Source organism: Megascapheus bottae, chromosome 33 (genome assembly GCF_031878675.1).
Source record: "Megascapheus bottae isolate mThoBot1 chromosome 33, mThoBot2.hap1, whole genome shotgun sequence".
Classification (NCBI taxonomy): domain Eukaryota; kingdom Metazoa; phylum Chordata; class Mammalia; order Rodentia; family Geomyidae; genus Megascapheus; species Megascapheus bottae.
In genome coordinates, this window is record NC_143541.1 from 9,426,477 (window position 1) to 9,440,601 (window position 14,125).

The window sequence follows — 14,125 nt, forward strand, 5'->3', positions numbered from 1 at the left end:
TGATGAACTGAGGCGCCCTGCGTCACCCCTGAGGAGCCCTGCACGCCGCCGGGGTCCGCGGCTCCGGGGCTCCGGGAGGCAGCAGCGCGGGACGGCTCGGCAGTCACTCCGCCGGCTAGGCCCGCGACGCCCTGGACCAAACCGCGCCCGGGCCCGGGGAAGCGGAGGAGGGGCCTGCAGGGCGGCGCTGCCGATCCGCCCCGCTTCCGACCCGCCGGGGAGACCGCCCCAGGGTCCCGAGAACCCCCCGTGGCCGGCCCGGCCCGGGGCTCCGCGGGGAGAGGACGGGAGAGCTCTGCTCGCCGCGGCCCCGCCCCAAGCCCCGCCCTCCCACCAGGCCCCGCCCTCTAGGCCCCGCCCCCGTGCCCCGCCAGGCCCCGCCCGCCCACCAGGCCCCGCCCTCCAGCCAGGCCCCGCCTCCCCCTACGCCGCGACCCGCCCCGCGAGGCTTCCCGGCGTGCCTCGCGCCGCCTGGCGCCGGCCGCCCCGCTGCATGCCGGGAGTCGTGGTTTCCGCCGAGGCGACGCGGCCTCCGAGGCGCGTGGCAGGAAGCGGAAACGGAAGCGGCGCGTCGCCCCGCCCCCGGCCCGCCCGCCCGCCGCGCCGCGCCGCTCGTGCCCGGCTAGCACTGACGTGTCTCTCGGAGAAGCATCCGTGCTGCGGAGCCCGCGTCGCCTCCGTCGCCAGGGAGTGGGAGCGAAGCGGGACGCCGGGACCTCGCAGCCTCCGCCATGGCGAGTGAGTCCCTCGGGCTGCGGCGCCCCGATCCCGCCTGTCCTCGGGAGCCCGCGGGGCGGGTGTCCGGGCCCCGGGCCTCCTCGGGGTCCCCCGTGCCCCGGCCCCGCCCGGTCCCCGCGGAGCGCGGCCTCCTCGGGGTCCCCGGGCCTCCTCGGGGTCCCCCGTTCCCCGGCCCCGTCTGGTCCCCGCCAGGCCCCCGCGGGTCCCGGCCCTCCTCACGGTCCCCGGCCCGGTCTGGTCCCCACCAGGCCCCCGCGGAGTGCGGCCTCCTCGGTGTCTCCGGGCCCCGGCCCTCCTCACGGTCCCCGGGCCTCCTCCGGGTCCCCCGTTCCCCGGCCCCGTCTGGTCCCCGCCAGGCCCCCGCGGAGCGCGGCCTCCTCGGTGTCTCGGGTCCCCGGGTCCCCGCTCGAGCCCAGGTCGTCCCCTCCCGCCCCCCCCCCCCCGCCCTCGGTAGCGCCGCAGGTTTCGGTGTCTTAACTCCTCTTGTTTTGTTCCCCACCTCGAAGTCAAATTTCTGGAAGTCATCAAGCCCTTCTGTGTCATCCTACCGGAAATTCAGAAACCGGAGAGGAAGGTAAGCCACGGAACTCTGGGCTCTGGAAGTTTGCAGCACGATTAAAGATGGCTTCAGCACTCCACATGGGGATTTCCTTCCTCCCCGGCTGCGCCGAGTGGACCCCATTGTTTAAATTCCCACCCCGGTGGGACCTCCCTTATTTGGGACCTCTGGATGTCCTGCCGCAGAAATGGATGAGGGTGGTGAGTGAATCTGCCTCGGTCGGATGCTGGTGGGTGAGGGCCCTCTCACTTCCTGCAGGAGGCGCACAGCTTGGGGTACAGGGAAAGGCAGTGCTACCTACAGCTGGTACACTGACACTAGAAACTCGGTGGACTGCAAGGCGATAGACAGAGCAGGAGTCGTTAAGGCAAGTGGTTCTTTGTAGGGAAACTGTAATGTGGCTCAGACACAGAATGAGTAGTAAAATAATTTTTGTGTGTCAGATTGTTGTGAATGCATTCACATGTTTGTGTGCAGTTGACATCCACATAGTTTCATTTTTTCCTTAGTTTCAGATGTATTCTGCCTGTGGCAATCAGATTTACAATGCTGTTAACCCTTCAGTTCAAGTGCAGTGGGAAAAGGTCTGGCTTCCGAGCCCCCCACAAGGCTAGCTACCATCTTCTGCACTGCTTGTAATAGCTATATTCTTGGCCTTTGTAATGTGAGTGTGCTGGAACCAGGAAGACAGGTACAAGTGCAGCAGCAGCCCAGAAAGGAATTAACTAGGAGAAATGGAAGTTTAGAGTATGCAAATGAATTCCTTTGCAAAGGCAAAGATGACAAGACTTGAGAGAGCAGGTCATGTAATTCCCATCCAGGGAAGGTAGCAGGTGCACAGTGGGCAGTGGCAGGTGAGTGGAAAGGGCCAGGCAGCTTGAACATAGGCAGTGGAAGTAAGAGTGATTCAGAGGCTTTTGCTTTCCTAGGTGGGTTCTCATGGGACTGGGCCAGGATGTAGTTAGAGGCAGACACAGGATTTGTTAACCAGCTTTTCAAGTTTTGCTGTTAACCTTTGTTGTAAGGAGGAAACTGAGTTGTTAAAAAAATGAAGCCTTGAAATTTTTGTCTTTTGTAGCCCAGTGGTTGATTGTTTTGTTTTTTAAAAAACAACAACAACCACCTGTTAAATTTTACTGCAAGCTTGTCATGGCTAATTTGAAGTGGTGTTTCCCTTCCCTGGCCACCTCCTCAGGAAGGAGAACGTTCTTGGGAGAGAGGAAGCTGTTCCCTTACGGTGCCAAGCAGTGAAGCAGTGCTGCATCTCTGAGTCCCGCTAGACTGCTTTTGATCCTCTGACAGCCAGGGCACTGACGGGGTGCCACTCTCCAACAGGGCTCACCTGGTCCCTCGGGTAGTTCTGCCACCAACCCCCAGGAAACAACAGAGTTTTCCTGTCACTTTGTGTGATTCCAGATGGTCTGTGGAGTTGTTCTTACCCTCTGTTTGACTTACATACCTGAGAGGGAGTGGCATTCTGGAGCTAAGCAGATGGCACTAGCACACAGTGAGCAGGCCACGGCTCCTTCGGGCCTCCCTCAGGGCTGTTGCCCACTTTTCCTTTGGTCCTTGACTGTGTTGGTCAGTCCCAGATTGCAGATTCGTTGCTGCTTACTGAATCATCAAGTGAAAAGGGACTGCCGTGTGTCTTAAAGACTGTATGTTTTACAAGAAGCTTTCCGTAGCAGTGTTCTTTGGTCTTGATCCCAAACTGTAGATTGTGTTTGTGGTTGGAATCTCTGCTTGGACTCTCCCGGCGGAGGGCGTGGGGACAGCTGGCTCAGCCACCTTGCATGTTGCCACAGGTCATGATGGTCCTGTGGGGCGGGGGAGGCTCTGTGTTCTCTCCTCACAGGAAGGGCGCTGATGTTTTCAGGCTGTTAGGTGCATGGCTTGACTTCTCTGGTGACCTGGGAAGGGATCCAGCTCGGGTCTGTATGTATAACTTAGTCGTGAAGAATAACTCAGTTCCCTTCCACAGATTCAGTTCAAGGAAAAGGTGCTGTGGACAGCCATCACGCTCTTTATCTTCTTAGTATGCTGCCAGGTGAGCCTCCTGCCTTGTTCTGTCATGGGGGCACAGTGTGCTGACCCCCGTCCTCAGCGGGAGGGGGTGGGGGCGGTGTGCTGACCGTGTCTTCACCCTGCATTTCAGATTCCCCTGTTTGGTATCATGTCTTCAGACTCGGCTGACCCCTTCTACTGGATGAGAGTGATTCTTGCCTCTAACCGAGGTAGGCTCCCCTCGCTCTGTCTTCTCTGCACACTGGGCTTGGAGAGCATTGTTTGCCTTCACTGTAGGCTTGGGCTTTATGTGGGCTTTATGTGGTGGTAGCTTGTAAAAGCAGGGGGTGCCTTGCCTTGTGGATTGGCCTCACCCCTGCTGCTTGGGACTGGGTTTGAGTGCAATACAAAGCCTGTAATAACAAGATAAGTCTATATCATCAAGAATTTTGAAGGCATGGAAAAGCTACAATACTTTTTAAATACCCAAAATTAGGGCATGTCTATTGATAACATTCTTACTGTATGAATTCATTTTTCAGCTGCATTTTCTTATCTGTAGGTTATGTCTGTATGTCAGAAAACACATAACAGTTTTGCAAAACCATTTACCTGTGAGTGTCAGAGGAATTTGAATGTGCATGTTGGTACTGCATTTGATTAGCTCATTTTAAAAAATGGAGTTCAAATTAAGTTTCACATCACAAGTGAGTCATTTGAGCATACTCTCACAATAGGAAGCAGGAGTTTGTGTACAACTAGATACAGTTGGCTGACCCTCTTCCCAGACTTTCCAGAGACGATTTGAATGTTGTCGTTTCTTATTAACTGATGAAGAGAAGAGCCTTTCTTATCTCTGCCAAACCAGAATAGATCTGTTTCTGGTGAACGTGAATGATGCAGTCTGTTCTTGGTGCCTTGTGACTTCCTGAACAGAAAAGAAAAGGGTGCTGTCTGGCAGGCTGAGTAGAATGAATGAAGCTGTGCTCCCATGTCTAATACGGCAGGGTGTTCTGTGAATTAAATGCTGCAGGCCCCCAAAGCACCCTGGATTGCAGCAGGGGTGTGGGTCATGTTTCTGCAGCAGTGCCTGGCTTTCCCAAGTCAGCGATGCCCTGCCCTCCTCTCCCCATCATCTCTAGGCAGCAAACCTGACCTCCTCTCCCCATCATCTCTAGACAGCTGACCTGACCTCCTCTCCTCATCATCTCTAGACAGCTGACCTGACCTCCTCTCCTCATCATCTCTAGACAGCTGACCTGACCTTCTCTCCTCATCATCTCTAGACAGCTGACCTGACCTCCTCTCCCCATCATCTCTAGACAGCTGACCTGACCTCCTCTCCCCATCATCTCTAGACAGCTGACCTGGCCTCCTCTCCCCATCATCTCTAGACAGCTGACCTGGCCTCCTCTCCCCATCATCTCTAGACAGCTGACCTGGCCTCCTCTCCTCATCATCTCTAGACAGCTGACCTGACCTCCTCTCCCCATCTCTAGACAGCTGACCTGACCTCCTCTCCTCATCATCTCTAGGCAGCTGACCTGACCTCCTCTCCCCATCATCTCTAGACAGCTGACCTGACCTCCTCTCCCCATCATCTCTAGGCAGCTGACCTGACCTCCTCTCCCCATCATCTCTAGACAGCTGACCTGACCTCCTCTCCCTATCTCTAGACAGCTGACCTGACCTCCTCTCCTCATCATCTCTAGGCCGCTGACCTGACCTCCTCTCCCCATCATCTCTAGACAGCTGACCTGACCTCCTCTCCCCATCATCTCTACACAGCTGACCTGACCTCCTCTCCTCATCATCTCTAGACAGCTGACCTGACCTCCTCTCGTCACCATCTCTAGACAGCTGACCTGACCTCCTCTCCCCATCATCTCTAGGCAGCTGACCTGACCTGCTCTGCTCATCATCTCTAGACAGCTGACCTGACCTCCTCTCCTCATCATCTCTAGGCAGCTGACCTGACCTCCTCTCCCCATCATCTCTAGACAGCTGACCTGACCTCCTCTCCCCATCATCTCTAGACAGCTGACCTGACCTCCTCTCGTCACCATCTCTAGGCAGCTGACCTGACCTCCTCTCCCCATCATCTCTAGGCAGCTGACCTGACCTGCTCTGCTCATCATCTCTAGACAGCTGACCTGACCTCCTCTCCCCATCATCTCTAGACAGCTGACCTGACCTCCTCTCCCCATCATCTCTAGGCAGCTGACCTGACCTCCTCTCCTCATCATCTCTAGACAGCTGACCTGACCTCCTCTCCCTATCTCTAGACAGCTGACCTGACCTCCTCTCCTCATCATCTCTAGGCAGCTGACCTGACCTCCTCTCCCCATCATCTCTAGACAGCTGACCTGACCTCCTCTCCTCATCATCTCTAGGCAGCTGACCTGACCTCCTCTCCCCATCATCTCTAGACAGCTGACCTGACCTCCTCTCCCCATCATCTCTAGACAGCTGACCTGACCTCCTCTCCCCATCATCTCTAGACAGCTGACCTGACCTCTCCCCATCATCTCTAGGCAGCTATCCTGACCTCCTCTCCCTATCTCTAGACAGCTGACCTGACCTCCTCTCCCCATCGTCTCTAGGCCGCTGACCTGACCTCCTCTCCCCCATTTCAAGGCAGCTGACCCGACCTCCTCTCCCTGTCCTCTCCAGGCACACTGATGGAGCTGGGTATCTCGCCCATTGTCACCTCTGGTCTCATCATGCAGCTCCTGGCTGGTGCCAAGATAATTGAAGTTGGTGACACCCCAAAAGACCGAGCTCTCTTCAATGGAGCCCAAAAGCGTAAGGAAGATTGTGAATAATAATTTGACATCTGTATTACTTTGCAGCAGTTGTGCTTTGCAGGCTTCATATTCCCTTCACATCTTGGCCTGCCATCTCTACAGGCGTTCTCTGGCTGTGTTACACAGTGATGCCAGCTGCAGGAACCAGCTGGCCTGTGGGCCGGCTGCAGGGGGAGGGGGAGGGGGGCACAGGGCTGTGTTTCCTGCATTGGTAGGATGTAGCAGGAAAGGTAAAAGGTGTGTTGGGAAACCTGCTTTTGACTGGGAGGCACAGCGCTCACGACAGCATCCTGCTCATCTAATACACATTTTTCCCCCCAGTCCTGGACTTGAACTCAGGGCCTGAGCATTGTCCTTGGGCTTCTCCAGGCTCATGCTCTGCCACTTGAGCCACAGGACCACCTCTAGATTTTTCTGTGTATGTGCTACCAAGGAACCAAACCTGGTTCTTGGTGCATGCTAGGCAGGCTCTCTGTCACCAGGCCAAACTGCTGGCCCTGTGCATCTCTTTAAATGAGTTGGTTGAAGAGTTGAATACACCTGACTTGTTTTTATCTGTTTCACACACAGATCAAGAGTTTAAAGTGTGGGGGTGTGTAATTGCATGTGCATGTGTGCACTCTGGTGATAGTCGGCCTTGAACTCGGCCTAGCACTCACCTTGGTTGCTCATAGGTGGCACGCTTCCACTTGAGCCATGCCCAACTATCTGGCATTTGGTCAGTTACTGGAGTTGGCATCTCAAGCCTTTTCTGCCTAATGTGGCTGTGAGCCTGCATCCTCCAGGTCTCCGGATGCAGAGTACCTAAGATTACAGGAGGAGCCTCCAGCACTATCTTGTACCATTTTTTCCCTTTGCTCTTGACAAGTGTTTCCATGATTTTATCTGCGCTGGAATCCAGAGCTGTTGGCCTTGGGCTGCACAGACCCACAGGAGAGTGCTTGCCTTGCAAGCAGTGAACATTGTGAAAAGGACTTAGGAAAATCCAGTAGGGCCAGACACCGTGGCTGAAACCTGTAATTCAGCTGTCAGGAAGTGAAGATTGGCCAGGCCAGTTCAGACAAATCGTGAGGTCCCGTCTCATCCAAAAACAAAAACCTTGGGTGTAGAAGGGTTGGGGTTTAAACAGTCCTGGACCTCACACATGAGATCTTACCTTAAAATAGCTGGGGGGGGGGGAGGTTTGAGGAATAATGCACCCACTACTTGATGAATGTAACTGTTGCCCTGACAATAAAATATATTTTTTTTTAAATAGCAAAGCAAAAAGGCTTGGGAGTGCAGCTGGGGTGGGGGGGGGGGGGAGACTACTTATCCAGCAAGCTGAAGGCCCCATGTTCTAATTCTAGTTTTGGGGGGAAAAAAGTTAAATAGGAACTCTATTTTATAGATACTAGAACAATTTTCTATCAGGTGATGTAGCAAACAGAAGTTACAGCCCACATGAACTTGAGGGAGCTAGTGGAAAAGCCAGTAGCATGTGCTCATGCTTTACGGTGAGAAGCAAAGTCCAAAAACGCCTCCTTAGCGGAGGAGCTGGGTGAGAGGCGGGGGTGGTGTCCTGAGGGTGCGCTGGGGAAGGGAGGCCTGGAGAGCAGGGGTGCTTGGCGGGGCCTGCGCGGTGGCCTGTGGGGTGCCGCGTCACGCGTCTGCCTCCCTTGCGTGGCGCCGCCCTCCTCCACCCCGGCCGCATGGCGAGCGCTGCTCTCCCGACTTGCAGTGTTCGGCATGATCATCACCATCGGCCAGTCCATCGTGTACGTGATGACGGGGATGTACGGAGACCCCTCAGAGATGGGTGCCGGGATCTGCCTGCTCATCACCATCCAGGTGAGGGCTGCGCGGGCGGGACTTGTGGCCAGACTCCGTGGCCTTGGGTTTGCCCTTCTGAGGATCACTGAGGCAGGAGAGCACCATGCCCTGGGAGCACTGGTCCAGTGTTGGGTTTTGTTTTCCAGCTCTTCGTGGCTGGGTTAATCGTCCTCCTTTTGGACGAGCTCCTGCAGAAGGGGTACGGGCTGGGCTCCGGCATCTCCCTCTTCATCGCCACCAATATCTGTGAGACCATCGTCTGGAAGGCCTTCAGCCCTACCACCGTCAACACCGGCCGAGGTGAGGCCCCTCCTCTCCAGGGAGGAAGCCGCGTCCCTCTGGCCAGTCTTCCCATGGCCACCCGTGCCCTCCCAGCTCTCCCTGGGGAGCAGCCAAGCAGTGGTTGCTCACCTTGCTCTCAGTGAAACGTCGTCTGAAGTGGAACTACTGAGCCAAGGCGCTTGGTCCTGCAAGGCCAGCCCGGAAGCGCCCGAGCTTGGGGCTCCGCCGCCCGCACCCCAGTGCCCGTGGCTCCTAAGAACGGTAGGCGTGCAGTGTAAGACCAGAAGAAGTGCCAGGAAGCTGAGGTGGAGGGCGTGGCTGCTGGCGACCCCGGGCTCCTGCCTTGCAGGAGTGTGTGGCAGACAGGTTTGCCACACTATCTGCTAGTGCATCCGCGTGCTGTCCATTACGGTACCTGGGTACTACAAGGAAGGCCTTAGGTAAGACCTATGGCGATAAGGAAGTGACACCTGTCATCCTAGCTACTCAGGAGGCTAAGATTTGAGGATCTCAGTTCAAAGCCAGCCTGGACACTAACGTCTGTGAGACTCTTATCTCCAATTAATCACCAGAAAACCAAAAGTAGTGCTCTGGCTCAAGGGGTAGGGAGATAGCGGTGCACTAGTATCTCTAGTGAAGGGAACAGGGCAGGATGCTTAGAGAGAGGAGAGGCAAGATGAGATCTCCTTCCTCACAGTCAGTGACAGCATCAGGAAAGCCAGGGCAAGTCCGGAGGGACTGGGGTCCACGGCCAGGACGCGCGAGAGAGGCTTGAGCCACTGTAGGGATTGAGTTGAGCAACACCCCCAGGCCTTGGGGTGCCTGTGCAAAAGAAATGGCAGCAGGGCCAGAATGAACATGAGGTCAGTTGGATCTAGCTGGCCAGAGGCCTCATCCCCACAGGATGGCTTTGCTACCCACTGGACACCAGCAGGGAATGCGAACCAGTCTGGTTGTGTAGAGGGGGTCTGAGGGGCTCCGGGAAGCGGCTCCTGGCATGGGGTCAGTCCATGGTCAGGGGCCAGGAGGAGAGGGGCCCTGGCAGCTGACAGCAAGGTTGCACTGCATGGAGTGCTGCTCCAGCTGGCAGGGGCAGGGGCAGGGGCCACGGTAATGGCCTGGGAAGGATACTCAGGCAGGCCGGCCAGCCACCGGCGCTCCCTTGACCGAGGAAATAAGCCTGGACTGGGAATTAGCAAGAACTGCCAGGCACCACCAACGGATAGAGCCTCGTTCCTAGAAATCGGGCAGGTAGTGAATGTCAAGAAAGCATTACGGGTTGAGGGGCCGGGAATCTGGCCTAGAGGTTGAGTGCTAGCCCAGCATGCACCAAGACCCGGATTCCATGCCTCAGTGCCACATACATAGAAAAAAGCCGGAAGTGGTGCTGTGGCTCAAGTGGTAGAGCTCTAACCTTGAGAAAACCAAAGGACAGTGCTCAGGCCCTGAGCTCAAGACCCAGGATGGCAAAAAATAATAATTACAAGTTGAGCAAGCTGGGACCCAGCCTTCACCCTGCGGGTCCCCGGGGCCTGGGTTGGGCATTCTGGGAAGACCTTGCCAACAATTAAGGAAAGCTCTGGACGATGTGAGGACAGAGCAAGTGTGCAGGGGCCGAGGCAGAGGACCCTGGCATGTCGTGGGGTCAGTGTGTGTGTGGCTGGGGGAGAAGGTGGGTGGTGAGCGCAGGGGTGGCCTGGGGGAGGAGGAGGAGCAGGTCCCTCTGCCTCCCTCCCTGGCTCCGCTCTGGCCCCACTCTGGCCCCTGCGTGCTGAGTTTTGTGCAGATGAGGTGGTCATTGCTCACCCAGGGTGAGATAGATTGGCTTTTGCTGTAACTCCAGCTTCTCCTCCATTCCCAAAGTCCCATGCTCGTCTCTGCCTGTTCTCGTGGCAAGGCGGGCATTCCATTTGGATGGGGCCATGTGTGGGCAAAGCGGCGTGGAGCAGGATCCCTGGACACTGGCCGGGCAGTGGGGAGAGGGCCCCGTCCCTTGTGAGTTTCTGACTCCTCGGCGAGCGACCGGCATTCCACACAGCGAAGCCACGGCTGTGGTCTGAGTCGTTTCCTGAAGAAGAAGGGGCCCCCATGTTTCTCACCGTGTGCCCTCCTCTGCCACAGGAATGGAGTTCGAGGGCGCCATCATTGCGCTCTTCCACCTGCTGGCCACGCGCACGGACAAGGTCCGCGCACTGCGGGAGGCCTTCTACCGCCAGAACCTCCCCAACCTCATGAACCTCATCGCCACCATCTTCGTCTTCGCCGTGGTCATCTACTTCCAGGTGGGCAGTGCCCCAGGCGCCACCAGGCTCCTGTCCCTGCTCTCTACGCTGAGTGCTTCCGCCTGCCCGTGCCGTTCTGTGTGGGCTGACGCTCACTGGAAGCCGGGCCTGGTGGCAGCCCCCCTGTAGCCCTAGCATTCGGGGGCAGAAGCACGAGGATAGGGAGTTCAAGGCCAGCCACGGAAAGGCAGACACCCCTTCCTGAAGGCCACCTGACTGGGCCTCTTCCTGGGTCAGACGTGCTGGCACTGTGCGTTGGCCAGCGGCTGTTCTACCCAGAAGTCTCTGCTCTCTCCCAGGGCTTCCGTGTGGACCTGCCAATCAAGTCTGCACGCTACCGCGGCCAGTACAACACCTACCCCATCAAGCTCTTCTACACCTCCAACATCCCCATCATCCTGCAGTCCGCCCTGGTGTCCAACCTCTACGTCATCTCCCAGATGCTGTCCGCCCGCTTCAGCGGGAACCTGCTGGTCAGCCTGCTGGGCACCTGGTCGGTGAGTATGGCCAGTCTCCCACTCACAGCGTAGCATTGGACCCCGTGAGCCAGGACTCTGAAGCGTGTCTCTCTGCAGGACACGTCTTCCGGGGGCCCCGCGCGTGCCTACCCTGTCGGCGGCCTGTGCTACTACCTGTCGCCCCCAGAGTCGTTCAGCTCTGTGCTAGAGGACCCGGTCCATGCCGCCGTGTACATCGTGTTCATGCTGGGCTCCTGTGCCTTCTTCTCCAAGACCTGGATTGAGGTCTCGGGCTCCTCTGCCAAGGACGTGAGTATACGTCAATGCATCCAGAGGCCAGCCCACCCCCGTCCCTCGGACAGGCCTCTGGCTCCGAGAGCTTGTCCTGTGGGTTCAAGCCCCCGCGAGCCACGCCCTGACTGTTCTGCTGTGTCCTGCAGGTCGCCAAGCAGCTGAAAGAGCAGCAGATGGTGATGAGAGGCCACCGGGAGACTTCCATGGTCCACGAGCTCAACCGGTGAGTGCAGCCCCCTCCTCCCCCCATGCTGCTGGGTGGTGCCAAAGGCCCAGGAGCCATGGCAGCCCTTTCTTGGGGCTGGCCACAGGGTGCGCGGTGAGGGCTGCCAGGTGCCACTGCTCCCAGGAAGAAGAGGAAGGTTGGGGTCAGCTGAGTGACTTGGGCTGCAGGGTAATTGTGGCACAGCACACGCTGGGAGCTTTCTCACCACGTGGGCCTCGCGGCCAGAGGCCAGCCAGCGGCCAGTGCACACACCTCCAGTCAGAACAGCGCAGGGCTGGCTGGCCCCACGGGAGACGGGAGTGTGGGAAGCTAGGACCTCGCTCTGCCCACACCTAGTTCCAGATGTTGGCCTTGAATCCACTGGCAGACAGAAGTTCTCGGTCGGGACAGGTGGTTTATCTTACGGGCACGGTAGGAAAGGTGGAGACATTTTATGCTCTGGCTCACGCCCTGTGTGTGTCTGACCTGTCTCTAGGTGGACTGGGGCCCCCTAGTCCTGGGCCAGCACAGGCAGGCAGGCAGCTCTGCTTTCGTCTCAGCCCTAGGGGTGCAGATGGTGTTGCAGGAGGCCCTGGCCTGGTGGTGAGGTTCAGCCCCCCGGGGGAGCCTCCCCAGGGCTGGGCTGAGCGCCTGCTGCCCACTTGCTGCCCCAGGTACATTCCCACGGCCGCGGCCTTCGGTGGGCTGTGCATTGGTGCCCTCTCGGTCCTGGCCGACTTCCTGGGCGCCATCGGGTCTGGAACGGGTATCCTGCTCGCCGTCACCATCATCTACCAGTACTTTGAGATCTTCGTCAAGGAGCAGAGTGAAGTGGGCAGCGTGGGAGCCCTTCTGTTCTGAGCCTCGCCTCCGTGGACCAGGGCAGCGGGTGCCACAGCACACCGTCGTGGCACAGCGGACTTGGTTTAATGATGCTTCTTAAATTTCCTACCCTTTCATTCCACCGTGTAAAGTGCTAGACATTTTCCAGTTTGAAATTTTTCCTGTTGAAGTGAGGCGCCTGCCAGAGGGGGCAGCTGCCAGCTGCCTGGCTCCCTCCCTTCCACCTCTGGCCCTCGCACCCTCCCAGCACCGCACACTGCAGCGCCTGCCTGCCTGCCCGCCCCCAGGGGAAGCACAAGAAGAGGCCCGCGCCTCGCGCCTCCTCCAGGCCACCATGGGACGGGCCCTGGGCCCGGGCTGTCACCGGCAGGCCCTGGTCAGTGCTTCTCCTTCTGAAGAGGCGCGGGTTTTCCAGAGGTCGGCCCCTCGCGTCTCCGCGGTCCCGCGAGGCTGAACTGGCTGGCTTTCCCCAGCGAAGCCCCACGCTCCGCCGTTGTCACCGCTGGACTCGCCCTGGCCGCACAGCCTTGCCCACCACTTGGGGCGGGGCAGGCGCCTCTCCTGCCTCCACTTGGGACCAACGCGCAGCTGCCCCGCCCTCCCCGGTCGGGGCTTGGGGTCCTTCGGGAGGAGGAGGGGTGGCCGGTGGTGCGGTGCGGCCCGGTCCCGGGGTCCCGGGGCCCAGGCCTTTCCCCCGGGCCGGGTGCTGCTGGCTGGGGCCCGGGAGACGGCGCGCCTCGGCCAGCACGGAGCCCTCCCCGGGGGCGGGGGCTCGGCCACCTCCCTTCACCGCGGCCTTGTCGGGACCAGCCAGTCCTGCGCGGGCGTCACTGTGGACGGCAAATAAAGCCAACTTTGTACAGCTGCCTGCGGCCGCCGTTCCTCCGGCTCCTCCCCGGCCCGTCTTATCGCGGCCGCCCAGCCGCCCTCCGCGCATTGATCGCGGGGCCTGACAGCCGCGTCCAGCCGCCGCGGCGGGCCGGGCCGCCATTAATCACCGCCGGGAGCGGCGTGGAGCGGGGGACGTGACAGCCTCGGCCGCCGCCTCCGCCTCCGCCTCCTCCTCCAGGACTCGGGGGCGGGGCCGGCCTGGGCCCCGCCTCTCCCCCTCCCTCCGTCCCCCCTCCCCCCGCACTTGAACGGGGCGACTCTTCTTCGCGGGGCTGTGCGATTGGCGTGTCAGCCCGATAAGATGTGACGAATGCTCCCCGCCCCAGCAGGCTCTGCCGCCTGGTGACGGATGGAGGAGCTCCGCCTGGCCTCCCCTTGGGAGACGAATGTGACCATCACAGGCCTTGCCAGGGAAAGGGCTGGAATGACAGGCCTGCCTGCCTCCCTCCCTCCCAGAGCCCCAGGGCCGGGGCAGGCTCCTTCATGGCAGCCGGGGGTCGGGGGTGGGCGCGCCAGGCTCCCCACTCCACAGCCCGCGAGCCCGGCGTCAGGGTGCAGTGCAGGCTCTGGCCAGCCCGGTCCCACCCCCAGCAGGCTCAGCACAGCGCTGACACCTGCAATCCCAGCACTCGGGGGTCTGTGACCGCCTGGGCTTCACAGGAAGACCCTTTCTCAAGTAAGGGCCAGGCACGACCCCCAGCAGACGGCACCACCCTGACTTCCTTTCAGCAGTGTTCATCTTTCTTGTACCGGAACTGGGGCTTGAACTCGTGGCCTAAGGCTTCCCCTTAGCTTCTTTGCTCACTCTGGAGTGGCGGCTCCAGTCCTAGCTGTGGGCTGGTCAAGGGGTTCCGTCTGACAGCCTCGTCTGCCCAGGCTATCCCTGAACTGCAGTCCTAAGATCTCAGCCACTGGGTAGATCAGATTATGGACAGGAGCCCCTGATACCT

At 59.0% G+C, this 14,125-nt stretch overlaps 1 protein-coding gene across 1 annotated transcript; it reads left to right on the plus strand.

Moving 5' to 3' along the window:
• Window positions 1-588: 588 nt before the first annotated feature.
• Window positions 589-12,428, plus strand: Sec61a1 (SEC61 translocon subunit alpha 1). The gene is made up of 12 exons (XM_090324017.1): window positions 589-738; window positions 1,245-1,312; window positions 3,279-3,344; window positions 3,453-3,531; window positions 5,975-6,106; window positions 7,829-7,938; window positions 8,067-8,220; window positions 10,324-10,484; window positions 10,784-10,981; window positions 11,060-11,251; window positions 11,383-11,459; window positions 12,116-12,428. The coding sequence occupies exons 1-12, from the start codon at window positions 732-734 to the stop codon at window positions 12,300-12,302; spliced, it is 1,431 nt and encodes a 476-aa protein (XP_090180143.1). The 5' UTR covers window positions 589-731; the 3' UTR covers window positions 12,303-12,428.
• Window positions 12,429-14,125: the final 1,697 nt, after the last annotated feature.